Genomic DNA, 22,739 nt, shown 5'->3' with positions numbered 1-22,739 from the left:
TTTAAAGCATTATTTTGTTAAATTTTCAAGACTACTGCCCTAGACCAATAAGGTGCCATGGTGACCACTTCAGCATCTCTGCCTAATTTTATTCCCTTCAGTTTCAAAGCACCATCTTGTTGCCTCAGGAGCCCATATTCAGCTCCCCAAAGCAGCTGTTCCCAAGTTGACAAACCAACTGGCTGACTGAAAGTACAAACCCTCATGCACATACTTCTGTTTTTTAAATGGAATTGCACAAGGCACTAGAAAACCTGATTGAAGTTAACAAACAAACAACATCCCAACCTCAAAATACCAAAATACCAAGCCTTTAAGTCCAAGGTTTCTTTTGTTTCAGGTACGTAGCAAGTATTTTATTTCTTCCTTAACTTAGTATAGTATAGGGCTCAGCAAAAAATAAAATTGTGTGTAGGGCTCAGCACACAATAAAATCTTCTTGATTTACTAATCCTAGGTGAGAATATATGTCTGCTTCCCTGCTCCTTTTAAATTATGCTTAGTTGATTACATTTGCAATAGCGTATTTCTGTCTCTTCCTTTTCCTCTTTTTGACTAACTTCATTCTCATTGTGGTCTACAATTTCTTGTTCCCTGATACGACCTTCTGGGGCTAAGTCTCTAGCATAATGACAAGTCAGGTGTTTACTACTTCTCCTTGGAAACTTGACGTAGAGTTAGGTTACTGGGGTGAGCCAACTGATTCCAAATCTTTTCTTTTTTCTACCCCTTACTAGCCCACAGCTTTGTTGAGATTTAACTGACATCTAACAAAGGTTTCTTTTTAGAGGTAAACCAGTTCTCTACCTATAGATGAGACTGAGAAGGAAGACTCTCTAAGATTCCTTTTTCCCTGTACTCTTCCTTCTCCCACCCAACATCAGGCTGTCCTAGCATGTGGCATTTCAGCAGTCACCAAACCAGAAACTTACTTCCTCTGCTGTGTCCTTCTCTATCCGAACTATCTTGTTTTCCCAGTAGATTCGTTGAGACTCCAGCTGGCTCGTTAGTAAATATGAATACTACAAAAACAGAGAATGAACACCAAAACATAAGTCACAGTTGTCAGTCTCTGAAATTCAATTAAAACCTGACTTTTAATGACCTACAGAAGATTAAGAGGAACATTCAGAATGTATATTACACCTTGGTTCCACTCTACTCAATAAACTAGGGGAACACAGAGATGACAATTACTCTTTGGTCCTCTGGGGGCTTACAATCTACAGGGACAAACAGAGAAATGTACAATTAAAAAAACCCTTAGGTTTCTGTTTAAGCTGACTTCAAGAAGAACTACATGGTTTTAAATCAAAGTGTAACTCAAATCAGCTCATCCATCTGCCCCCTCCAGGAAGCTGTCCCTGTCACTCCCAGCCCTGGGTTAATTGCCTCTCTCGGCTCCCACGACACTGTGCCTATCATTAACAGCACTTATGACATTAGCACTTAATCACCGGTTTGCCTGCGTCTCTCCTTCTGAACTCTTTGAAAGCAAGGATTATATCTTTACTTTTGTACCCCCAGTGCCTGGCACATTTTGGATGTCAAGAAATGTTTGCTGCCTGAGTGCATGAATGAATGAACAGTGCTGTGTAACTACAGAGAAAGGATAGATGGCTTATGACAGTAGGATCCGGTAGGACTTCTGAGAGAAGGTGAGATTTGAGAGGACTCTTGACACACAGACAGGAGGAGGAGACAGATTCCAGAGAACTAACAAGATGTGAGCTGCGGATGTTTAGACTTGCTTCAGAGATGAAGTGAGACCAATGAGGCTGGGGTGTAGGGTATGGAGAGATGGGGCCTATGGAAGGCTCTGGGGTATGATATCGAGAAATAAGAGCCAAGGAGTGGCAAGATCACATCTGCATTCTGGAAAGACCATTCCAGGAGACTGGAAGAGATCTAATCATGTTTGCAGGCCAGAGAAGAGAATGAAAGAGCAACAGAAAGAAAGGACAATTGGAAGAATGTATGTGTATGTGTCACTAGAATGTATGCTCCATAAGGGCAGGGAGTCAATAAATGCTGAGTTCCCAGCATATGGAAGAGTGGCTAACAGATGGCAACCCTTAATAAGTATTCACTGAATGAACATACTTAATTTGGAAGAGTTACTAAAAACTTAACATTAAAAATTTGAATTTTTGGGGGGGACTTCCCTGGTGGTCCAGTGGTTAAGAATCCGCCTCCCAATGCAGGGGACGCGGGTTCGATCCCTGGTCGGGGAACTAAGATCCCACATGCCACGGGGCAACTAAGCCCGCGAGTGCTGCAACTACTGAGCCCGCGCACTCTGGAGCCCAAGCACCACAACTGGAAAGAAGCCCTCCCGCCGTAACGAAAGATCCTGCATGCCACAACTGAGACCTGATGCAGCCAAAAATAAAAATAAATAAATAAATAAATATTAAAAAAAAAAAAGATTTGAATTTTTTTCACATCAATACAATTTATTAATGGTAACATCAGCTCTATTTTAGGCCATTCCACTGACCTTAAAAGTCTAGAGATGAGCAAGTTTTCAAATGTCCACTTCCTCCCAAGATTAAGGTATTTGTTTTTAAAGTAATCATTTTGAAATTTATAAAATAGGACTGATGTTAAACTTTTCCTTCCTTAATATAAAATTTACACATCAATTTTATAGTAGATGGAGTTTACTGCTATGAGAAAAATCAGACTGTGGTAATTTTATTGCTTCTTCAATTATATGAATACCCTAAAAATGGCTTTATCTATATAAGGGTCCAATTCATAAAAGCCAGCCCAATATATGGGAAAAAGCTTCTCAGCATGGAAAGATGCTATTGGGGTTAACTCATCCTGACCAAGTTTGCTCAATTTCCAACTGCTACTGTGATGCCAACAGGAAGTTTTTTTTTTTTATATAACTTTTTTTTTCAAGAATATATTTTATTTTATTTTTTATTTTTTGGCCATACCGTGCAGCATGTGGGATCTTAGTTCCCCGACAAGGGATCGAACCCGTGCCCCCTGCAGTGGAAGCGTGGAGTCCTAACCACTGGACCACCAGGGAATCCCCCCCAACAGGAAGATTCTTGACTTCCAGCTTTATCACAGCTATTGAGGACAACACTAATACTGAACTTGAGACAACCAGGAACATGACACTGAAGGTAATAAGGCTCAGTGAAACTTAGATTTTCAAAGAAGAAAATCAGATGGAATAAAAATATTTTTATAATCCTTCAGAGCAACACAGATCTTTAAAACAAAAGCTAACATGCAGGACATATGGCAAAATTAAAAGCCCGAACAACCTTTCAAGTTAAGAGTAGTAAAAAGCAGTACACATAGGTATTCAGTAATTATTAATAAAATATCTTACCTCTAACTGTAAGGCATCTATTTTCTCCTCCTGGCAAGTATCACCCTCACATTCATACTGTACTATCTTTCCATCTGTTTTACTTGCAACCAGTCGATGGACATAATTATCTAAAGAAAAGAATGAGTCAACCAAGGCATGTTTCTTCAGAATGAAAAGGGTCTCCATAAGCCTTTGACAAAATTTTGTTTTTACAGATCCAAATTAAATGCCTTGCAATATTTCTTTAAAAGTGGGTTAAATCATTTGAATTAAAAAAAAAAGAGTGAGAGGGCAGAGTGTAACTATTAACTCTCTTTATCCTGTGCAATGCAGGCCATTCAAAGGAAATAGTGCCCTATGGGGCACCATGAGAACTGGAGTTTGCCACAGCTGTCAGGAAGATTTCAAGCTGTGAGAGCAAGGGGAGAGGTTCTGACGGAGACGTTTTCAGACAGAATGAATCCAAATTAGAAAATGGGAGTGGTGTTCACCTCCAGCATAGTCCCAGACTCGATGGTTGGTGAGCTGCATGGCATATGTGTGCTGGGTCTCCTCGAAGTGCTTATAGGCGTGTCGACTCACATACCGTCCACATCCTATGTGGCCACATATTAAACAAATCCACAGGTTCTGCCGAGAAGGAGGTAAGATCCTAATTAGTTACATAAAAACACATGACCTGGTCCACTGGGGTGGAAAGGGGAGAGCCTGACACAGGATGAGGTTTAGAGTTGTTTCTACAGGAGTTCTGAATAAATATGTTTAAAACCCAACAAGCAAGGATGCTTTTAGGGGTCAATTAGTTTTTCGCTCTGGATTCTGTGGAACTCTATGTAAATAGCAAGAAAAAATAATCACAATTTATCAACAAAAGTCTAGGCGTTTTCAAAGGCCAAAGAATGAAACCATAAAGTATTTTGTGTAGGAGTAAAATAGTTTGTGTATTTATATTTTTTGCCTGACCCTGGACAAAAAGAAAAAAAAAAAAATCAGTCTCAAAAAGAATTGAAAAGAATTTACGCCACACTGGGCAGAAGAAAACCCCAGACAATTGAAGCCGTGTGCGTTATTCTTTCCCACCACTTGTTACTTACTTCCTGAACGCCACACTCGAAACACTTATTTTCTTCTACTGGCTCTGGTGTTTGACAATATCGGCAAACAGGGCACCTATAAAGGACACCAAAAAAAAATTAATACAGATTAAATATAAAAGACAGCTGTCACAGAACCCAAAAGTCAAAAATGCAATTGTATATCCTCCCTCTCTTATATAATAGTTTTAAGTTTATCGTAATTAAGGACATCATTCAAAAGACAAATGCTTTCAAGCTATTCTCAAACGAAATGAAAAAAAAAACACACAAAATCTTTTTTTTTTTTAATTTATTTATTATTTATTTATTTATTTTTGGCTGCGTTGGGTCTTTGTTGCTGCGTGTGGGCTTTCTCTAGTTGCTGCGAGTGGGGGCTACTCTTTGTTGCGGTGCACGGGCTCTAGGAGCGCGGACTTCAGTAGTTGTGGCATGCGGGCTCAGTAGTTGTGGCTTACGGGCTCTAGAGTGCAGGCTCAGGAGTTGTGGCGCACGGGCTTAGTTGCTCCGCGGCATGTGGGATCTTCCCGGACCAGGGCTCGAACCCGTGTCCCCTGCATTGGCAGGCGGATTCTTAACCATTGCGCCACCAGGGAAGTCCCACAAAATCTTGATAAAGCTGAGGATAAGGGAAAAATCTTGATCTGCCTCATATCTTTCTCCACTCTTCTGTCTAAAGCTTACGTAATCAAAGAACTAAATATTTATAAGTTAGAATTAGAGACTTGAGACGAGTTGTTAATTTTGTTTCACGTCTGGCTAACCACAACGTATTTTTACTTCAATCTACCTTATCCCCACTTCTCAAAGTTTTAAATCATCCAAAATGTACCCTGTCCTCTCAAGGTTGCTCCTAAGAGTTGAAACTAAATTCTGTAGTAAATTTCACTAAAAAAAAGAAAAGTTAATGTACTTCATGAAACACATACAACATTTTATCATACAATGAATTTCATCTGGAAAAAGATACCAGTGCTCGGTGAGTACTAAAGTTTCAATTTACAAAAAGCCAATAAAAATGGCACAGAAGCCAAACTCATAGATACACAGAGCAGAAAGGTGGCTACCAGGGGCTGGGAAAAGGGGGAAACAGGGAGATGTTGGTCAAGAGGTACAAACTTTCAGTTATGCAAGATGAGTAAGTTCTAGAGAACTGGTATACATCAACGTTGACTATAATTGACAATATTGTACTGTGTTCTTGAAATTTACTAAGAGGGTGGAGCTTGGTTGGTCTCACGACAAAAAAAAAGAAAAGTAAAAACAAAAAGGGAAAACGGTAAAGGTGTGAAGTGATGGATATGCTGACTTGCTTGGCTGTGGTGAGTGTTTTACAGTGTTGATGTATATCGGGTCATCTAGTTGTACACCTTAAATATATACAATTTTTGATTGTCAATTATACCTCAATAAAAATGAAAAAAAAATTGAAAAAAATCCATTAACCCTTATACTCAAGACAAAGTAATGCTAAGTACCAATCACGAATATTTGTGGCCAATGGGCAAAAATGACAGAAAGTAGGTGATAGTTGAGGCTAAGTGAACTGGCACCAAGAAGAAAGAATGTTCAAGATATAACTAGTATCAGTTTGTTACCCTACTGAATAGATAAAACCAAGAAATGGAAATAAGCAGGAAGAACACTAAGTTCTTATCACAGATAAAGGACTATGTTTCCCAAGAGAAAGCTAAAGGATTTAGTCTGTCTCTTTCTTTAGTGCCAAAAGAGAAGACAGGACAAACTTGAAGAAGTAACAAAAGTGGCAGCTAGGGACTTCCCGGGTGGCCCAGTGGTTAAGAATCCACCTGCCAATGCAGGGGACATGGGTTTGAGCCCTGGCCGGGGAAGATCCCACATGCTGCGGAGTAACTAAGCCCATGCACCACAACTACTGAGCCTGCGCTCTAGAGCCCACGAGCCACAACTACTGAAGCCCACGTGCCTAGAGCCCGTGCTCCGCAACAAGAGAAGCCACCGCAATGAGAAGCCCGCGCACCACAACAAAGAGTAGCCGCCGCTCGCCACAACTAGAGAAAGCCCGCGCACAGCAACGAAGACCCAATGCAGCCAAAAATAAATAATAAATAAATAAATAAATGTATTAAAAAAAAAAGTGGCAGCTAGGATGCCACAAGCAGTCTTGTCAAAAGTAGGAACTAGCTCTGTGTCATCAGTTCAGTCTTTGTGGCAGCTGTGGTAGTGGTGGGATAAGAAAACAGCAAACAAATTCTGAAATCTAATTTTCTACACTGTGCCAAAATGATCTTTCCGAAATGTATGATCCTGAGGATAAAAAGGAAAAAGGGGGGAAAATTATAAAAATAAACTTATCTGTACTATACAATTAGCACTCTATGATATACCATCTCATCTGTCTATTAAAAAATAACAGTTCATTCAATTCTTCCTGCCTTCCCTTCAAAAATAATTTTGAGTTGTAATCTTATTTTCCTGAGGAGATATTTGGGGAAATCCTCTCAGAATGTCCTTCCCTGACAAAAAACCACCCTTCGTGACCTGGTACCAAGACCGCCTTCTGTAAGCAGCCCTTCCAGACCACCCTAGCGGGGGAGCTGGCTCTCTCTCATCTCTATCTCGAATTGTATGCACACATGTATGTGTGACTCTCCCTTAGCAGATCAATGTTCCTGAGGAGGGTCTGTGTTTGTTTCTCTCCCCCTCAGCACATAGCACTGTACTGTGCACATAGAGAGGCTCAAAACCCACTTGCTGAAGGCACGGTATGGTTTTGAGGGCAGCTGCCCGGTGGGTTGAATTCTGGACCCAGTTCTGGCATTCGTTCTCTGTCATGACACTTTGAGCATGCTAATTTTCACCTCTGTGCCTCTGTCTCCTCCTCTATAAAATGAGGAGGTTGGACAAGATGGTCCCTGAGGAAACTTCCAACTTGAAAATGCTATGGTTTTACAAAAATTAACTTGTACGGAAAGTAAAATTGGAGTGGCTCCAGGAAACAAAGAAGCATCCAGAACTTAAACGGTGTAGCAGATGGACACAAGATACAGAAAGACACTTTATGCAACACAAACATCTCAGCGTGGCTTTACTCAAGGCAAACTTAAGCCTGGACAATTCTCTGAAGAACCCTCAAATGATACCCCAGAATTGACCAAGGACTCTACAGAACTGGGGCAAGATTCTTCTCCAGGTAAACAAGCCATGGAAAAGCCAGGGTCTATTTGCTCAGAGATATTTACTGAGCTCCTCCTATGCACCACGCCTCCTGCTAAGTGTGAGCGGCACCGCAGGGAACAGCCAGCCAGGGCCCCTGCTCTGTAAAGCTGACCACGTGGGGGCAGAGAACAGAGACTCCTGTGGACGTTCGCCCCTCCTTATTCCTGGGCTTTGGAAGGTGATTTCCCCCTTCCCGTGCACACCCCCTCCCCTACACTGCCTTCTCGCCGGTTCCACTATTCACCTGGCTAACTCCTAGTCATCCTCCCTGAGATGCTGCCTCTCAGACAGCCCTGGCTGTGTCAGGGCCCTATTCTCTAGTCACAATGCTGCAACGCTGCTCCTCTGTAACACTTGCAATGGCTGTAATTTCACATTTATTTGTGTGATTATTTGATTCTGCACCTTCCTCTCTGTACTGGGAAACCCACGAGGCCAGCGTCTGAAGGCCACGAGGCCTTTCTAGCTAAGACCCACAATGCAGTTTGCAAAGGGAGCAGCAACCTCTGACTGAAAAAAAAAAAAAAAAAAAAGTACAGGTTACACCTCAGTTCTTTGTCTGCACAATGCCACCGTACAAATAGGGCCTCTGTTGCACTGGGAAACAGGAGACCATGGGCGTGTGTGTGCCTCATACTCAGTGACTACTGTTACTACTGGCCACCGAGCCATCAACAACATGATAAATCCAAAACGTCAGATTGCTGTAGCCCAGCACTCTTTGATAAGAAAGCCAAAGTAAAGAGTAGACATAAAGTGCAGGTGATAAACAAGATTTTACACCTGGATGTCATTTTAGCATGAGAGCCTCAAAGCTAAACTCCCCCCCCTCCTCCCCACCTCATTTTCTGGCTCTTCGAAGGGAAGAACAATTCATGCTGCTTTGGGACATTCCGTAAGGATTCAGAATTGGCATACTAAAAGGGACCTGGTCTAGGAATGCTGATCCTCACGTGAACTGAGGAAAGCAAAGAAGAAACACGGAAGGCCCTTCTATGTGACCTCTTCACCATCGTGGTACCCCGGTTTATAAAGTCAAATACTTGGAGTGGTTCATTTTGGGGGGCGGCTGTTCTTAATTCTGGGAAAGGATAATAATGAGCTTTGACAGGGTAGGGGGGTGACCTCCTGCACTCACGTTGTGTCATCCCAGCGCTGCAGACACTGGCTGTGGAAGCTGTGGTTACATAAGGTGGTGAGAATGCCGTTCACGGACTCGTCCATGCGCTCCAGACACACTGTGCACTTGGGGAGCTCCGTTAGGTCCATCACAGGGAGGCTGGCACCCTACAGGGAAACATCTCGAATAAGCCTCACTTGTCATCCACGGGTTCTAATTTTTTTTTTTTTTTTTAAAGCAACAGTTTTCCTGTTGCTTTTCGACTCCTGGCAGGATGTTCTCAATATTGCTTTATGAAAATAAACTGGTAAGATTTTCATCCATGCAACAAATATTAATTAAGCACCTCCTACAGTCCCAGCACTGTGCTAGGCACTATGGATACAGTGGCGAACAAAGCAGACAAGGATGCCTGCCCTCACAGAGCTGACATTCTAGGAAGGGAGACTGCTGCCAGAATCTTCTGTTACCAGACTCCTTGCTCTAACTCTGAATGGCCATGACTATACTAGAACACAAAGGAATAAAAGCAGGAGAACAGGAGTGTATCTGAATGATTTTTCCACAGAGTAAATTAAAACTTGACACTTTCCACTAAGTGCTAACAGTATCAACAACAGTGATTTTATTTACTTATTCATTTAGCACGTACTTATTAATTCCCTGCTATGTGTGCCAGACACTGTTCTAGGTGTGGGACAGTGGTGAGCAAAAACAGATTCAGTAAGTCCCAGAAAACAAAGTCTGTCCCTGTCCTCACAGAGCTTAGACTCTAGTAGAGAGAGATACACAATTCAAACATTTTAAAAAGTATGATTACCTATGGTTATAAGTGCTATGAAAGAACAGGGTGTGAAATAGTGGGCATAACAATCTAGGTGGTCAAGAAAGGCACCTCTAACACAGCGGTGTCTGACCCAAGCCCTGCCAACTGTGGGACTATTGAGGCAAAGGTAAGGCGTACAAATAAGGACACACTGAGAAAAGTCACATTAATCTACGGTCCCTGAAGAGAAGATATTTACAGGAAATCTCTCAAGAAGCCGTGTTCATTTAGAGAAAGGAATTTCTAAAACTGAGGCCTTGCCCAGCAACTGGTAAAAGGGAAGACTGATTTTATCCTTTGCCAATTTTTATTTTACCTAATCTAATGACAGAACAATCTAATCAGAACTTACTCCTATCAAGCTGAATTCAAGGTAAAAAGACCTTTAGGACTACTTTAAAAGAAAGGAAATATTAAAAGCATAACCGAGCTGGATCTACTACTTTATAAAATGATTCAAACAGCACGTATTATAGGAAAGCTTCCCATGGAGGGTGGGAGATCAGAGGAATCATAAATTGCTATCAAAACAGAATCAAAAATCAGGACGAGGATTAAGGGTTAATATTTCAAACAAAAACATTTCTTTTAGGCTCCAGGCAATGTTTCATCCATCTGGAATAGATACATATTCAATTTCAACAACACAGATAATATCCTTTTTTAAAAAAAATACTTTGGACAATTTTTAAAAATTGAGATAAAATTCACATATATAAAATTTGCCAGTTTAAAGTGGTTTTTAGTATATTCACAAGGCTGTGCAACCATCACACCACCATCTAATTCCAGAACATTTCTATCACCCCCAAAAGAAACCTTGTTCTTGTTAGCAGTCACTCCTCACTTCTCTCTCCCCCAGCCTCTGGCAACTAATCTATTTTCTGTCTCTATGGACTGGCCTATTCTGGACATTTCCACAGATATCTTAACTTTCAACTTTATACCATTCTGATATGTTTATATCAAATATAAGAATTATTCACACTTACATCTTCAGATTTCAGTACTTCAGCCCTCTCCACATAGACCAGCTGGCAAACATCATCTTCTATTGAGTTGAACTGGCGGCCATTGCATGCCATGTAAAAACTATCTGCATCGGCCTAGGTGAACCAGTGGGGAAAAGGAAAAAGTTAAGAGAGATATCCTGAAAACGTGCTTTCTATTCAAGATACATGGCTTCAATTATTCTGTTCTTCAGCTTTTAAAAGTTATACTTAGGAGAGAAAGCAACCGCCAAAAGTAACATCTATGGCAGCAGGTTCACAGGCTAACTGTACCCTGCAGGTCAATATCCTACATCTCTACAATTTTTCCTGATACGTGATAGTCTTACTGGAACTAGCAGAAGATACTGAAGTGCAATAAACTGACAGCTACTACAATTTTAATACATATTCAACCAACAATGGTCAACGTTTCCCTTGATATCATTTTTTTTCTTTCTTCTTTTTTTTTGCCTCTAGTCAGCACTTTCACAGCCACTGAAGTCAAGCCTATTTGGAACCAAATCATAAGCAATGATTGTTACAGAAGAGCTTTTTTTTTTTCCCCCAGCCACACCACATGGCTTGCGGGATCTTAGTTCCCCACCCAGGGATTGAACCCGGGCCCCTGGCAGTGAAAGCACTGAGTCTTAACCACTGGACTGCCAGGGAATTCCCTACAGAAGAGCTTTTTAAAACAAATGTCAGCATCTATGTGAGAAAAAAATAGAGGACCAGTGGAACTGGTATGGAGTGAAAAGCCAATTCCTTCTTTTCAATAAACCCAGTAATAATAATAATAGTAATATATGATAGATAAGGATCCTATCAGGAGGTTTTAAGCAACTAGTGTGTAACACCAAAAGCAAAACTTCTGGCCAAGGTCAAGAGGTCCAAGATGAACCAGCCTTTAAAATACTACCAATATTGTTCCCTTGGAGTGGAAGACAGATAAAATCAGGGGAAACAGTCCCCTGTAGGTAAAGCTGCAAAGGCACAGGTGCATTTGTGAATATGGACACAAGTAAATCAAATCTTCCAGTCTAGCCTTAATAGAAAGTAACAAAGAGACAATTCCAGCTTTTAAAACTCAGCAATTTTTAGAGGCAGCTGAGAGGCCAAGGCTTATCTGGGTTTCACTCTCACACAGGCATCAGCCCAAAGATAGGAAGTTGTGTGCTTTGGCCTCACCAGTGTAGACAAGCTGCCTGAAGAGAGGAAGGGTGTTCTGCAAAAGGAAATGCCGCACTATCAACCTCAAGGACGAGATTCAAGCTGTACCAGGCAAAACCAGTCCTGGCCGTCTACCCTCATAGGGTCTGAATCTTACAGCCACTTTAAGCTTTTCAGCAGCTTTTCACTGCACTCTGATGATGTAATTCAAGCGTGGATTCTTAATTACCTATGCTTTCTTAATCTGACCAAGTAAGCTAAGTCTCTAAGGAAGGATGACCAATTCTGCACACAGATTTTGCAGGGACCTTTTTGGGGGTGGGGTGGGGAGGCTTTCCTTCAGGAAACAACCTGTGTATTTGAACTTCAAAATGTTAAAAGCCAGTTCTTGGACAACACTAAGAAGCAGCAGCCCCAAATGGCTTCTCCCATTTTTCAAGAGCAGTAGATATGCCTTAAAATGCTTTTGGATGAGTAAGCAGCACAGTGAGCAACTGGACTCACGCACTGAGGGAAATGAGGGCCACGGCTGGCTCTGCAGGGCCTCAGGCACCAGCAGGAGCTGCTGCAGATGTGGCTGCTGAGAACAGCAGACCCAGCCAAAGACCTCCAGCTCTGTGGATGCTCCCTAAGTGCCCAAGCCTCCTCAGAGGAAGGGACAAGGTTTGTGATACTGGGGATGTGACAAAATCGACTCAACATGAGATAAATTATTTCTTTCTTCGGGGAATTATCTATACCAAAGAAGTATACTTTTTGAACACATTGTTATCTTCTTTAAAATCTTGGTATTGGAAATGTCGCTTCACTGGCTGGACTATTTACTGAGCACCAAGCACATGCTGGGCACTGTGCTATGCAAAGGACAAGAGCAGGGAACAAAATCCATGTGGTTCCTGCTTCAACTCAGCACTGAAATGCACAAAAGCCTGAAGCTAACTGCAAAAAACACAGAAGAAACCACTCTTGTTTAAAATGCCTGCCTGCACTGTACAGAGCCCCAAATTTATTTATTTATTTATAAATTTATTTATTTATTTTTGGCTGTGTTGGGTCTTCGTTGCTGAGCACATGGGCTTTTTCTAGTTGTGGTGAGCGGGGGCTGCTCTTTGTTGCGGTGCACGGACTTCTCACTGCAGTGGCTTCTCTTGTTGCGGAGCATGGGCTCTAGGTGTGCGGGCTTCAGCAGCTGTGGCGCACAGGCTTAGTTGCTCCGCGGCATGTGGGATCTTCCTGGACCAGGGTTTGAACCCGTGTCCCCTGCACTGGCAGGCAGATTCTTAACCACCGCACCAACAGGGAAGCCCTAGAGCCCCAAATTTCAAGAAACCCAGCTTTTGTTTTTTTTCTAGTCCTTTGATTTTATTGTTCTTTTCTCACCATAAACTCAGAAAAAGAAAAACCTATTATGATCAAGGTTCCTTTACTGTCACAGTGATCACATTTTTACTTCTGAGAACACATTTTTACTTTTCAAAAGAGCTATCTCCTGGGCTGGCCTAAGCATATTAAGTGAAAATGAGTCAACATACTCCACTGAGAGGTTATCTGTCCTTTTTTGTCCCAAGCAACTACAAAACTGAATCCCCTTCTATTTCCCTGTATCCTGAATTACACATTCCTTACCCAAAGACTAAATTCCCTAAGGGGCACAGTACAACTCTGTAGGCACATCTAACACCTCCAGCATAAAGAAAGATGAGGCCAACAGAAATTCAAGAAATGATAAAAGACATAGAGAAGGCCTATTAGTTTTTAATAAAATTCTATGATGAGGAAAAGAAAGGAAAAAGAATATAGTTACCTGCCCAGGCCATGGAGTCAGGCTGCCTGTGTTTGAATCATAACTCGGACACTTACTAGCTATGTGACCTTGGGCAAGTGTCTCACTCATGTCTGTTTCCTCAATTATAAAATATGAAAATAATGACACCTACCTTATGGCATAACTGAGAGGACTCGAGGAGCTAATGCATGAAAAGCACTTAGCACAGGCTTGACATCTAGTAAGTTACTCAAGAATTGGTGATATTGAGTCTATTCTCATTAGGGCCCAATATTAATTTAAAAACTTCAAGTCTTATACCAGGAGGGTAATTTTAGGCCTTCGAAAATCCCTGATAGGATGAGCCTTAGACCCTAAGATCTAGCATTACAGATAAATAATACAACTCACGATACCAAGGTCAAGGGTTCTATCCTCACAGAGCACTCAGAAAGCTGTACCGCAGTCTCAGAAAACATGTGTCAACTTAAGCAACCTGCACTTGGTCAAAAGACAGAGGTGGAGAGACAATGCAGAAGTACAAAGAAAATCCATTAACAGTAGCAGAAAATTTCCACAGCACTATCTGCAGACTGTGAAGGGCAGCATGTGCTACAGGGAAGTTTGTGGGTTTATTAGACAAGTTAGTGCTGTGGGCTTAATACACTTCAGACTAAATAAAAAGTCTAATATGTTCTTAAACATTTTTCCCCAGTCTCTTTCTGTGACTTTCCCTGTGTTACTTATCACCCTTGCTTGTTCGGTAGAAGCTATAAGCAAAATGCTGCCATTACACAATTTTTTTGGCAAACAGTGAATATCTTCCCTTCCCCACACTTTCATCCCACTCCTGCTGGAAGAGGACTACACCCTAGGGATTAAAAGTGAGGGCTCAAATCCCAGCTCAGTCACTTATTTCTAGCTGTATAACCCTGGCCAAATCACTAACCTCTCTCCGTAGTCAGTTTCCTTATTTGTAAAACTAGGATAACAACAGTAGGGTTGTAGTGAGGATTACATCAGCTAATGCACATCAAGCACTTAGCAGAGTGAATGGTACAGAATAAGCAGTCAATAAAGGTTGCATGTTATCATCAATACCCTTATTATTAGATTCAAAAAGATTTAAAATACCACTTGCCCACTACTTGGAAAGTTCTTCAGCAACCTTGGAAGGTCTTCTGACAGTCAGTGAAAGCAGCTGTGAGGTGCTTTTCGGTTCTCAATGTCAACTTGTGAAGTCTAAGCTTACAGAACCGTTGAAACATGTTTTAAACGTCTCCCTCAAAGGTGTGGTGCTTTGTAAAGGTTAAAGATAACAACTGTGTACCCTCTTGTACACGGAATTCCACACTAAGGGTTCTTTCTCGGTGGCCCGCTGAACAGGTACAAATATAATCCAACTCTTATTTCTCTCTCTCTTTTTTTTTTTGGCCATGTGGCATGCGGGATCTTAGTTCCCCAACCAGGGATTGAACCTGCTCCCCCTATAGTGGAAGTGTGGAGTCTTAACTACTGGACCGCCAGGGAAGCCCCAAACTCTTATTTCTCTTAATTCTGTTCCCACGGCCAATGAATGGCTGCTACTGCTGTCAACTCTGGGTTTTTGAAATGAGGAGATGACAAACGGGCCTTGTGTCATGGGCTTCCTATTACCCACAAATCTTGGTGATTGGTCAGAGGCAATGGCAAGTGATCCTACAGGCACACTCATTTCTTTGCCAATCTGCAAGTTGGAACTGTTTATCTGGGGCAAATTCAGGAAGACTGTTTATCAATGAGATGAGAAAGAAGTAACTTGGACAGAGCTGCATTTCAAAACCTAATGAAATGTCAAAATGTAACAGGCTATAAAAAAATAAAATAAAAACAAATTGAATGAAACCTATGGATAAGGTAGCCAGCCCTTTAATAACCTGGATAATACCTAAAACTTACCTCATTTTTATATTCACATAGAAACATGAATACTCCTAAGAATAAAAACCAAGAGAATATCTTTCTAACATCTTTAGAACTGAGGCGCATGCAGAATGATGCTTAATGCAACAAGTGAGACGGACTGGACGGCAAAACCTTCCTAAGTCAAAAACTCTGTTATAACGTGCAAATACTTTTAAAAGCTGAAAATATCACTATTCTTTCAGTGTTTGTCTCTCTAACGCAGTGATTTCCAATTAGAACTCTAAAGCATCTTCTGCGACTTCCCTGGTGGTGCAGTGGTTAAGAATCCGCCTGCCAACGCAGGGGACACAGATTCGAGCCCTGGTCCAGGAAGATCCCACATGCCGAGGAGCAACTAAGCCCACGTGCCACAACTACTGAGCCTGTGCTCTAGAGCCCGTGAGCCACAACTACTGAGCCCACGTGCCACAACTACTGAAGCCTGCGCACCTAAAGCCCATGCTCCGCAACAAGAGAAGCCACTGCAACGAGAAGCCCGCGCACCGCAAAGAAGAGTAGCCCCAGTTTGCTGCAACTAGAGAAAGCATGTGCACAGCTATGAAGACCTTATGCGGCCAAAAATAAATAAATAGATAAAATACATGAAAGAAAAAAAAGAACTCTAAAGCATCTTTAACAATGCAAGGAGTGTGAACAAAACCCCTCCTGTCACCAAAAATTTTTTTTTTAATTGATTTTGTTTTCTAAAATGTGCCAGAGAATATCTACTAAAAAGAGGATGATACAAGCAGGGGCACAGTTTTATAAAGGCAAATAATAATACAGGATTAACTTCAGAAAGTTTGGGAACTCTTGTTCTACTGGAATGGTTACTACTGGATAAACAAACACACACAACCCTAGATTTCATACTCAATCCGGTTTATAAAAAATAGCAGGTATGAATTAGAACTGCGTGTCTGCTGATGAATTTAGAAATATTTCTAGAATTACAACAATACTCTAGAATATATCAAGACTCTGAAGTGCAAAATGCAGTAAATCACACACGGCTAGTATCAAACAGTTTCAAAAACACAGTTTCTGTGGCAAAGAGACTTTTAATATCTTAACTTTTACCTGTGCACTAAACTTTATCAGCACCATATACTGATTTGGAGTAGAGTCTCTGATGATTTTCATTTGTTCAATTACTTCATTAAATGGGGCGACAAACTTCATAAGGTCATGACTGGTCATTGTAGCAGGGACTGTGAGAATACACAGCATGGCACTGCGCCTCACATCTTCTTTTAAGGAGGTCATCTTACTAATAAGACAATAATTAGACTGTCTTGAATAGATGAGGTATAGTTAGTGCAAACAACACTAATTACACAACTTTTATGTCCAAGAAAAAAAAGTGTAATGCTTTATAAATCAAGTTAAACAGCTTGTTATTCTACCTGAAAATACACACTACATGGGTAAATGCAGAATCCCTTAAACATACCTGCAATGGAGTTTAAGGTAAGCTTTGAAATGTTCTACATTATACCCAGCACTGATATTTTTAATCTTCAGTTAAAGGCTTGTTATGGTTATAAATCTCCATCAGGAAAATTTGCAGTTTGTGTTTTGCTCTCATTAGTTTTCTAGTAAGAACTATCCTTAGATAATGTAGAAGCACAACTCAAACTATGGACTTCTCTCAAAGGGTCTCAAAGAGAAAAGAGCTCTAAATGTAGGAAGGAAAATTCTGAACCATGAGAATATGACTCTGAAGATTACAGAAAGTGTTGCTGGGTTGGAATAGCTGGAATAGAGGGGAAAGAAAAACCTCCCACAATGCAATTTGCTTTTGAAATGCTGCAAACTCACTTCAATAGCTGTGATCCAAAATGACTACCCGAGTATTCTGCTTCCCAGTGGGAACCTAGCAAACAAGTTAGGACAAGGACAGCCTTTAAAGAGATCAGCTACCAATTATCCAAGGAGCTGGTGGCCCAGCTTGTAGACTAGCAAAACCCTTCCTTTCCTTTGGCCTCCAGCAAGCCTTGTTTGGACCACAGAAAGGGGTAAAATGATGTGATGAAATTGCAACCCATTATGTGACTTCTTAGCAGCTTCTTTAGTAAAGATTTGGTGGGAACATGAGTCTACAATGATGTTATGGATCTTTTAGAATTTTTCTTTTCTTTTCTTTTTTATCTTCCTTCCTTTCAATTTCCCAATCACCTGCATGCCTACCTTCTCAGGGAATATTTTCCTAGGTATTTTCTCAAGTGAATCTACACGATTCTTTCCTAAGAAGCTTTGACCCAATCTACGAGAGTTAACCATATATAAAACATCTAAGAATTCTTTAACACACAGTATATGAAAGTACTATCCCTTTGAAGCTTAAAATACCCACTTCCCTTCAGGGCAAGAGATTTTTCTCTGCCCTATGGCAAAAAACAGACAAACTCAAAAGAGAAAAGGATTTTCTTACTTTGTCTTGTACAGATGCATAATACCGTGAACTATTTCAACGGAGGGGTTTCCACTGAAGAACGAAATCTGGTCTGGAAGCTGTTTGGATGGAGAATCCGGAGCAGTGTTTACACCTTCTTTACTGTGACCTTTACTTCTCTGTGCAGTGGGGGATGCTTCTGAAGACTTCCTGTCTTCCACTGTAGCTTTCAGCTCATCTTTCACAAACCAAAAATTGGATTATAAACTGATAGGAAATATGCTGAAGGACTCTAATCAGATGAAAACTTTGAGTAGAAGAATAAACTTTGGAAGAGAAATTGTAATGTACTGCACTGAGAACTACATTCACAGAACAGCAGAGTTGTGGGGGCATCTCAACTAGGAAGTGCTCTTTGCCCGCCCACCGCCACCCGCCCCAAATGTCATTAACACCCTCAGAGACTCAACAGTGGCCTTTACATTTAGAAGTACCACAATAAGGCAGGTGTCTTCCATCGTGCACTCCTAAGTGGGATAAATATTCAGGGCTGTTAAGTTCGAAAACCAAACCTACCAGTTCTCCACGCTGGAGATGCAATACACTTCCATTCCCCTGGACGGAATGAGCTGGCAGTGCAGGGGGAGTCACAACATGTTTACCTGGATTCAACATGATCTGCCCCTGACCTATGTGGTAAGTAGCTCTCCTCACTGAGTAGAGCTGTCAACCTAGCTTGTTAGGATTGATTTAGGAGAAATATTTAGAGAAGCTGAAATGCGGCCTAACGACCTCATGTAAGGCACAAAGGCAGTAAAAGATAAAAGTATGTTTCATTGAACACCGCGTATAAAACAGGCAACCGTGGGTTTACGTTACAAAAGATAGTCTTCTAGGGTTTTAGGAAGCATACCTGAGTTGGCCTTCATGGTCTCAATGATCATATCTGTCATTTCTCGACGGCCAAGATGCTGATGTATGATCGCTGCTTTCTCCCCTGGTGATTTCCCTTCTAAACAGGCTACAGCTGAAGCTAGTGTCTTCTTTTTGATCTCCTCATCAGACATTTCCCCGACTAAAGAACACATGAATGATTAATACCTGATAATAAAACAAGCTCCTTTCTACTCTCAATGTATCCATCCATAGGTTTTCCTTTTCTCTCTGCTGCCCTCCCCCAAGACTGTAAGATGCCTTTGCAGTGGTCATCTCACTCACCTCTGGGGCTCCTGCAGTGCCTGACAGTCAATTAATGCCCGGTGCAATAAACTCAGCAATGCAGGACTGTTCTAGTGAAAACCATGCACTTTAAAGCAAATGAACGAGATAAAAGCTTCGAGAGTGATTATGCTCAGATGAACCAACATTTTAGTAACACCTGTAGAGTGAAACTGTGTGTTGAGCCCCAAATGAAGGCATCAAGTCCATTAACAAACAAAACTTTTAACAACTTTTGGGGGTAGTCTTCTTAAACACCCTTATGCTATCATGCCCTGGAAATCCATGATCATTGTCTTAAATCACTAAAACACACAAAAATGGAAAAGGAATTTGGAAACTCGACTGGAATATCCTTAATATAGGCTGTATCACAGCAGAGATCAGGCCTGTTTTGCCCATCACTGTATCCCTTGCACTTACAGTACCTACCACACATTGGAAGCTCTTTAAAGATCTGTTGAATAAATTAATGAATCAATGACTGACCCACGTAGAAGTGTATATGTGACCTATGTCAATTTAGTTGACTTTCAGAATTCAGTAGCCTATTAAATCACATTCAATCTTTAATTTGCAGCTTCAAAACTCACATACTCAGGGAAGTTTCCAACGACACCATCCCTACCAGCCCCAGGCCCCTTCCCCAAACCGGACACATCCTCTTGTAATAGCTTTCCAAACTCTTTTTTCCTTTCCTTCACATTTGTCACAGCTGTAATTCTACATTTATTATTATTTTTTAAATTAATTAATTAATTTATTTATTTATTTTTGGCTGTGCTGGGTTTTCGTTGCTGCGTGCAGGCTTTCTGCAGTTGTGGTGAGCGGGGACTGCTCTCCGTTGCGGTGCACGGGCTTCTCATTGCGGTGGCTTCTCTTGCTACGGAGCACAAGCTCTAGAGCGCAGGCTCAGTAGTTGTGGCGCACGGGCTTAGCTGCTCCGCGGCATGTGGGACCTTCACGGACCAGGGCTCGAAACCGTGTCCCCTGCGTTGGCAGGCGGATTCTTAACCACTGCGCCACCAGGGAAGTCCCTACATTTATCTTGTAATTATTTACTTCATCTGTCTCCATGAACTGAACTGCTGGTGCCATTAAAGCAAGGACCACATCCCTTTCCGCACACAACTAAAGCTCCAACAGAGAGTGAACATTCAAAAACTATTTCTTGAACGAATGTTGTTGTTAGGTAATTGTTGGAGGTCCAAGGAGCAGAACCACACCTGCATTCCCCACTGAGGCGGCTGTGTGGCTGGGAATGAAGAGCTCAGACTCTCAAGTCCAGCTCTCTGAGGCAGAATACCCGTTTTGCCACTGACAGATGATCGTGGGCAAGGCACTTAACCCCTGGGCTTCAGCTTCCCAGTTCTGTAAAAGGGTCATACACCCATCTAACTAATAGGGTTACATGAAGATAATTAGAAACAGTGCACACGAAGAGTTTAGTACAGTGCTCGGATACCAGAAGTGTACACGTTTTAATTACAAGTATAACTACTGCTACAGGGCGCTTAAACAAATAGTCTTTCAAAGAGGAACGATTTAATTAAACCAGGGGCCGTCAGCGAGCTGGGGATTCCGTCTCTGCCTTCACAAAACGTAGAGGAAACCAATTCGCACAGCTCGGCCCCAACCCAGGGCGGAGAGAGCGACGCGCCAAATATAAAGAGTCCCGAAGGGGAGGCACCAGGAAGGAGGGACCGGGAAAGGCTTCCCAGAGGTGACATCTGGGAAGACCTCCTAAGGACGGAGGGAATGAGAGGGATCCCAACCGCCTCTCGGCTTCCTCCTGAGGCGAAAGCCCTCGTCGCGGCCCATCCTCGGACCCGGACTCTGGGAGGACGAGCCCCTGGGGCCCAGGCGCGGGCTACGGGGGAGGCGGCAAGGCCGCGGACTCACCAGCGGCGCTGAAGCCGAAGCCGGCGGGGACCGGCGAGTGTTCTGCGAGCTCCAGGCGGATGACAACCAGTGACACACTCATAGGGCAGGCGCTGGTCGGCGCGAGCCCCGGAGGGCTCAGGCGAGGCTGGGAGACGAGCCTTGAGGCCGAGCGGCCCGGGGCGGGCAGCGCCGCCGCCGCGCCTCAGCTCCGCCGCAGCCGCCTCAGCAGCAGCAGCTCCGTCGCCAACGTCTGAGCCACAACACCCTCCACTTCCGCCTCCCGGCCGCCGTCCCTGACCCGTGAGGTTACGCATGCTCGGATCAGCGCGCCCTCTGATTGGGTGCGGAGGCAGGCACGTGACTGGCGTGTCTGCGGGGAGGTGAGTCTGCGCCCTTCGGGACGGGATCTCGAAGAGTTTGTGGAGGTGGCACGTCACTGGGATACCGGAAGCTGGGCCCCCAGTAGACGAATCGGTGGGTGTGCGCCCAGACCGGAGTTAGCCTACCTGAGAGACCTCTCCCTCATCCCAGCTCATCTGACGGCGAGGGGTCTCTGGCTCCGCGAGATCTCCGAATTGTCCGCGGAACCCGCGCCCCGCAGAGAGCTCTGGCCTCTTTTTGTCCTGTTTGATCTCTCGCTCTAGCTGTAGGCAGGGTTGCTTTGTGTCAGCCACGCTTTACAGACAGGTGCGCTGAGGCTCAGAGAGGTGAATACGCTTCTCTGAGGACCCATCGGGAGTCGGGACTCGATTGCAGGGTTTCTAATTCTGTTAAGGTAGGGCGGTGGGCTGGTTAAACGCCCAGAGATGGAGATACATCTGGGTCCCACTCCCTGCCCCATCTCTTCACAGATGTGTACTGAGGGTGAATGAGATGAACACGCAGTTCCTGTTATTAATGAGTAGACCCTGTTCACCTGTTTTGTGACTTTGAGTTAGATTTTGCGTAAAATTGGGATAATATCCCTATACAGCTGTGATGATGAAATGAGTAGAGCCTGTGGCTCTATTTACATCAGTTTTTCTGAGAGTCAGCATTCTTTCCAGTACCTCAGACTGCCTTTAGCATGTAGACATGGAGAGCCACAGTCAATACATACATGGCACATATGTGACAGAACTCTGTTCTAGGTATATGCTACCATTACATGTAAAGGTGTGTCACAGCACGTCGTGGACATGTATAGGTGTGTGGACTGTATATGCATATAATGTGACCAAATGATATTTATAGCTTGTGGCTGCACCCTATGAGTTAGTTTCAGTATACACTGTTTATATCAGGGTTTCTCAACCTCTGCACTATTAACATTATTGGACTCAATAATTCTTTGGGGTGTGTGTGTGTCCTATGCTTTATAGGATATTTAGCAGCATCCCTGCCCTGACCCACTAGGTACCAGTAGCATGTCCCAAGTGGTGACTACCAAAAATGTCTCCAGACATTCCCAAACGTCCCCTTAGAGCCAAAATTGCCCCCACTGACCGTCTGATTTTTGTGAAACTGCATATGCCATTTGCACCTGCTATATGCATATAATATATGAGACCTCATGAAGTTTTTAAAAATTATTATTATTTAAAAAAATTTTTGGCCACGCCACTTGGCATGTGGGATCATAGTTCCCCAACCAGGGATCAAACTCGTGCCCCCTGCAGTGGAAGTGTGGAGTCTTAACCACTGGACCTCCAGGGAAGTCCCTTATGTGAACTTTTTAGTAGTATATTACAGTAGTAGATAACATTTAATGGTGTGCCAGGTACTAACTTGAGTGCTTTACATACTTTATCTTATGT

At 42.6% G+C, this 22,739-nt stretch overlaps 2 protein-coding genes across 7 annotated transcripts in view; one reads left to right on the top strand and one right to left on the bottom strand.

The window, feature by feature from the left end:
* BRAP (BRCA1 associated protein) overlaps positions 1-21,199 on the bottom strand; it is a 30,624-nt gene extending 9,425 nt beyond the window's left edge. The window contains exons 1-10 of the mRNA XM_082416818.1: positions 20,962-21,199; positions 18,755-18,916; positions 17,881-18,079; positions 16,527-16,716; positions 10,568-10,681; positions 8,768-8,916; positions 4,432-4,507; positions 3,829-3,967; positions 3,356-3,465; positions 933-1,022 (exon numbers count right to left, since the gene is read on the bottom strand). Of these exons, the coding sequence (XP_082272944.1) occupies positions 933-1,022; positions 3,356-3,465; positions 3,829-3,967; positions 4,432-4,507; positions 8,768-8,916; positions 10,568-10,681; positions 16,527-16,716; positions 17,881-18,079; positions 18,755-18,916; positions 20,962-21,043 (1,311 nt within the window). The 5' untranslated portion in view covers positions 21,044-21,199. The remainder of the gene's footprint in view (positions 1-932; positions 1,023-3,355; positions 3,466-3,828; positions 3,968-4,431; positions 4,508-8,767; positions 8,917-10,567; positions 10,682-16,526; positions 16,717-17,880; positions 18,080-18,754; positions 18,917-20,961) is intronic.
* Positions 21,200-21,285: 86 nt separating this feature from the next.
* ACAD10 (acyl-CoA dehydrogenase family member 10) overlaps positions 21,286-22,739 on the top strand; it is a 51,143-nt gene continuing 49,689 nt past the window's right edge. Inside the window, exon 1 of one of the 6 annotated variants that reach the window (XM_082416765.1) lies at positions 21,286-21,417. Coding sequence is in view for 4 of the 6 variants with exons in the window: in XM_082416764.1 (XP_082272890.1) it covers positions 22,122-22,129 (8 nt within the window). In the remaining 2 variants the exon portion in view is untranslated. The other 5 variants (XM_082416766.1, XM_082416764.1, XM_082416769.1 and 2 more) reach the window with 5 other exon arrangements.

The sequence above is a fragment of the Balaenoptera physalus genome (assembly GCF_965194825.1).
Source record: "Balaenoptera physalus genome assembly, chromosome: 12".
Lineage (NCBI taxonomy): Eukaryota > Metazoa > Chordata > Mammalia > Artiodactyla > Balaenopteridae > Balaenoptera > Balaenoptera physalus.
This window is presented reverse-complemented; position numbering and strand designations above follow the sequence as displayed.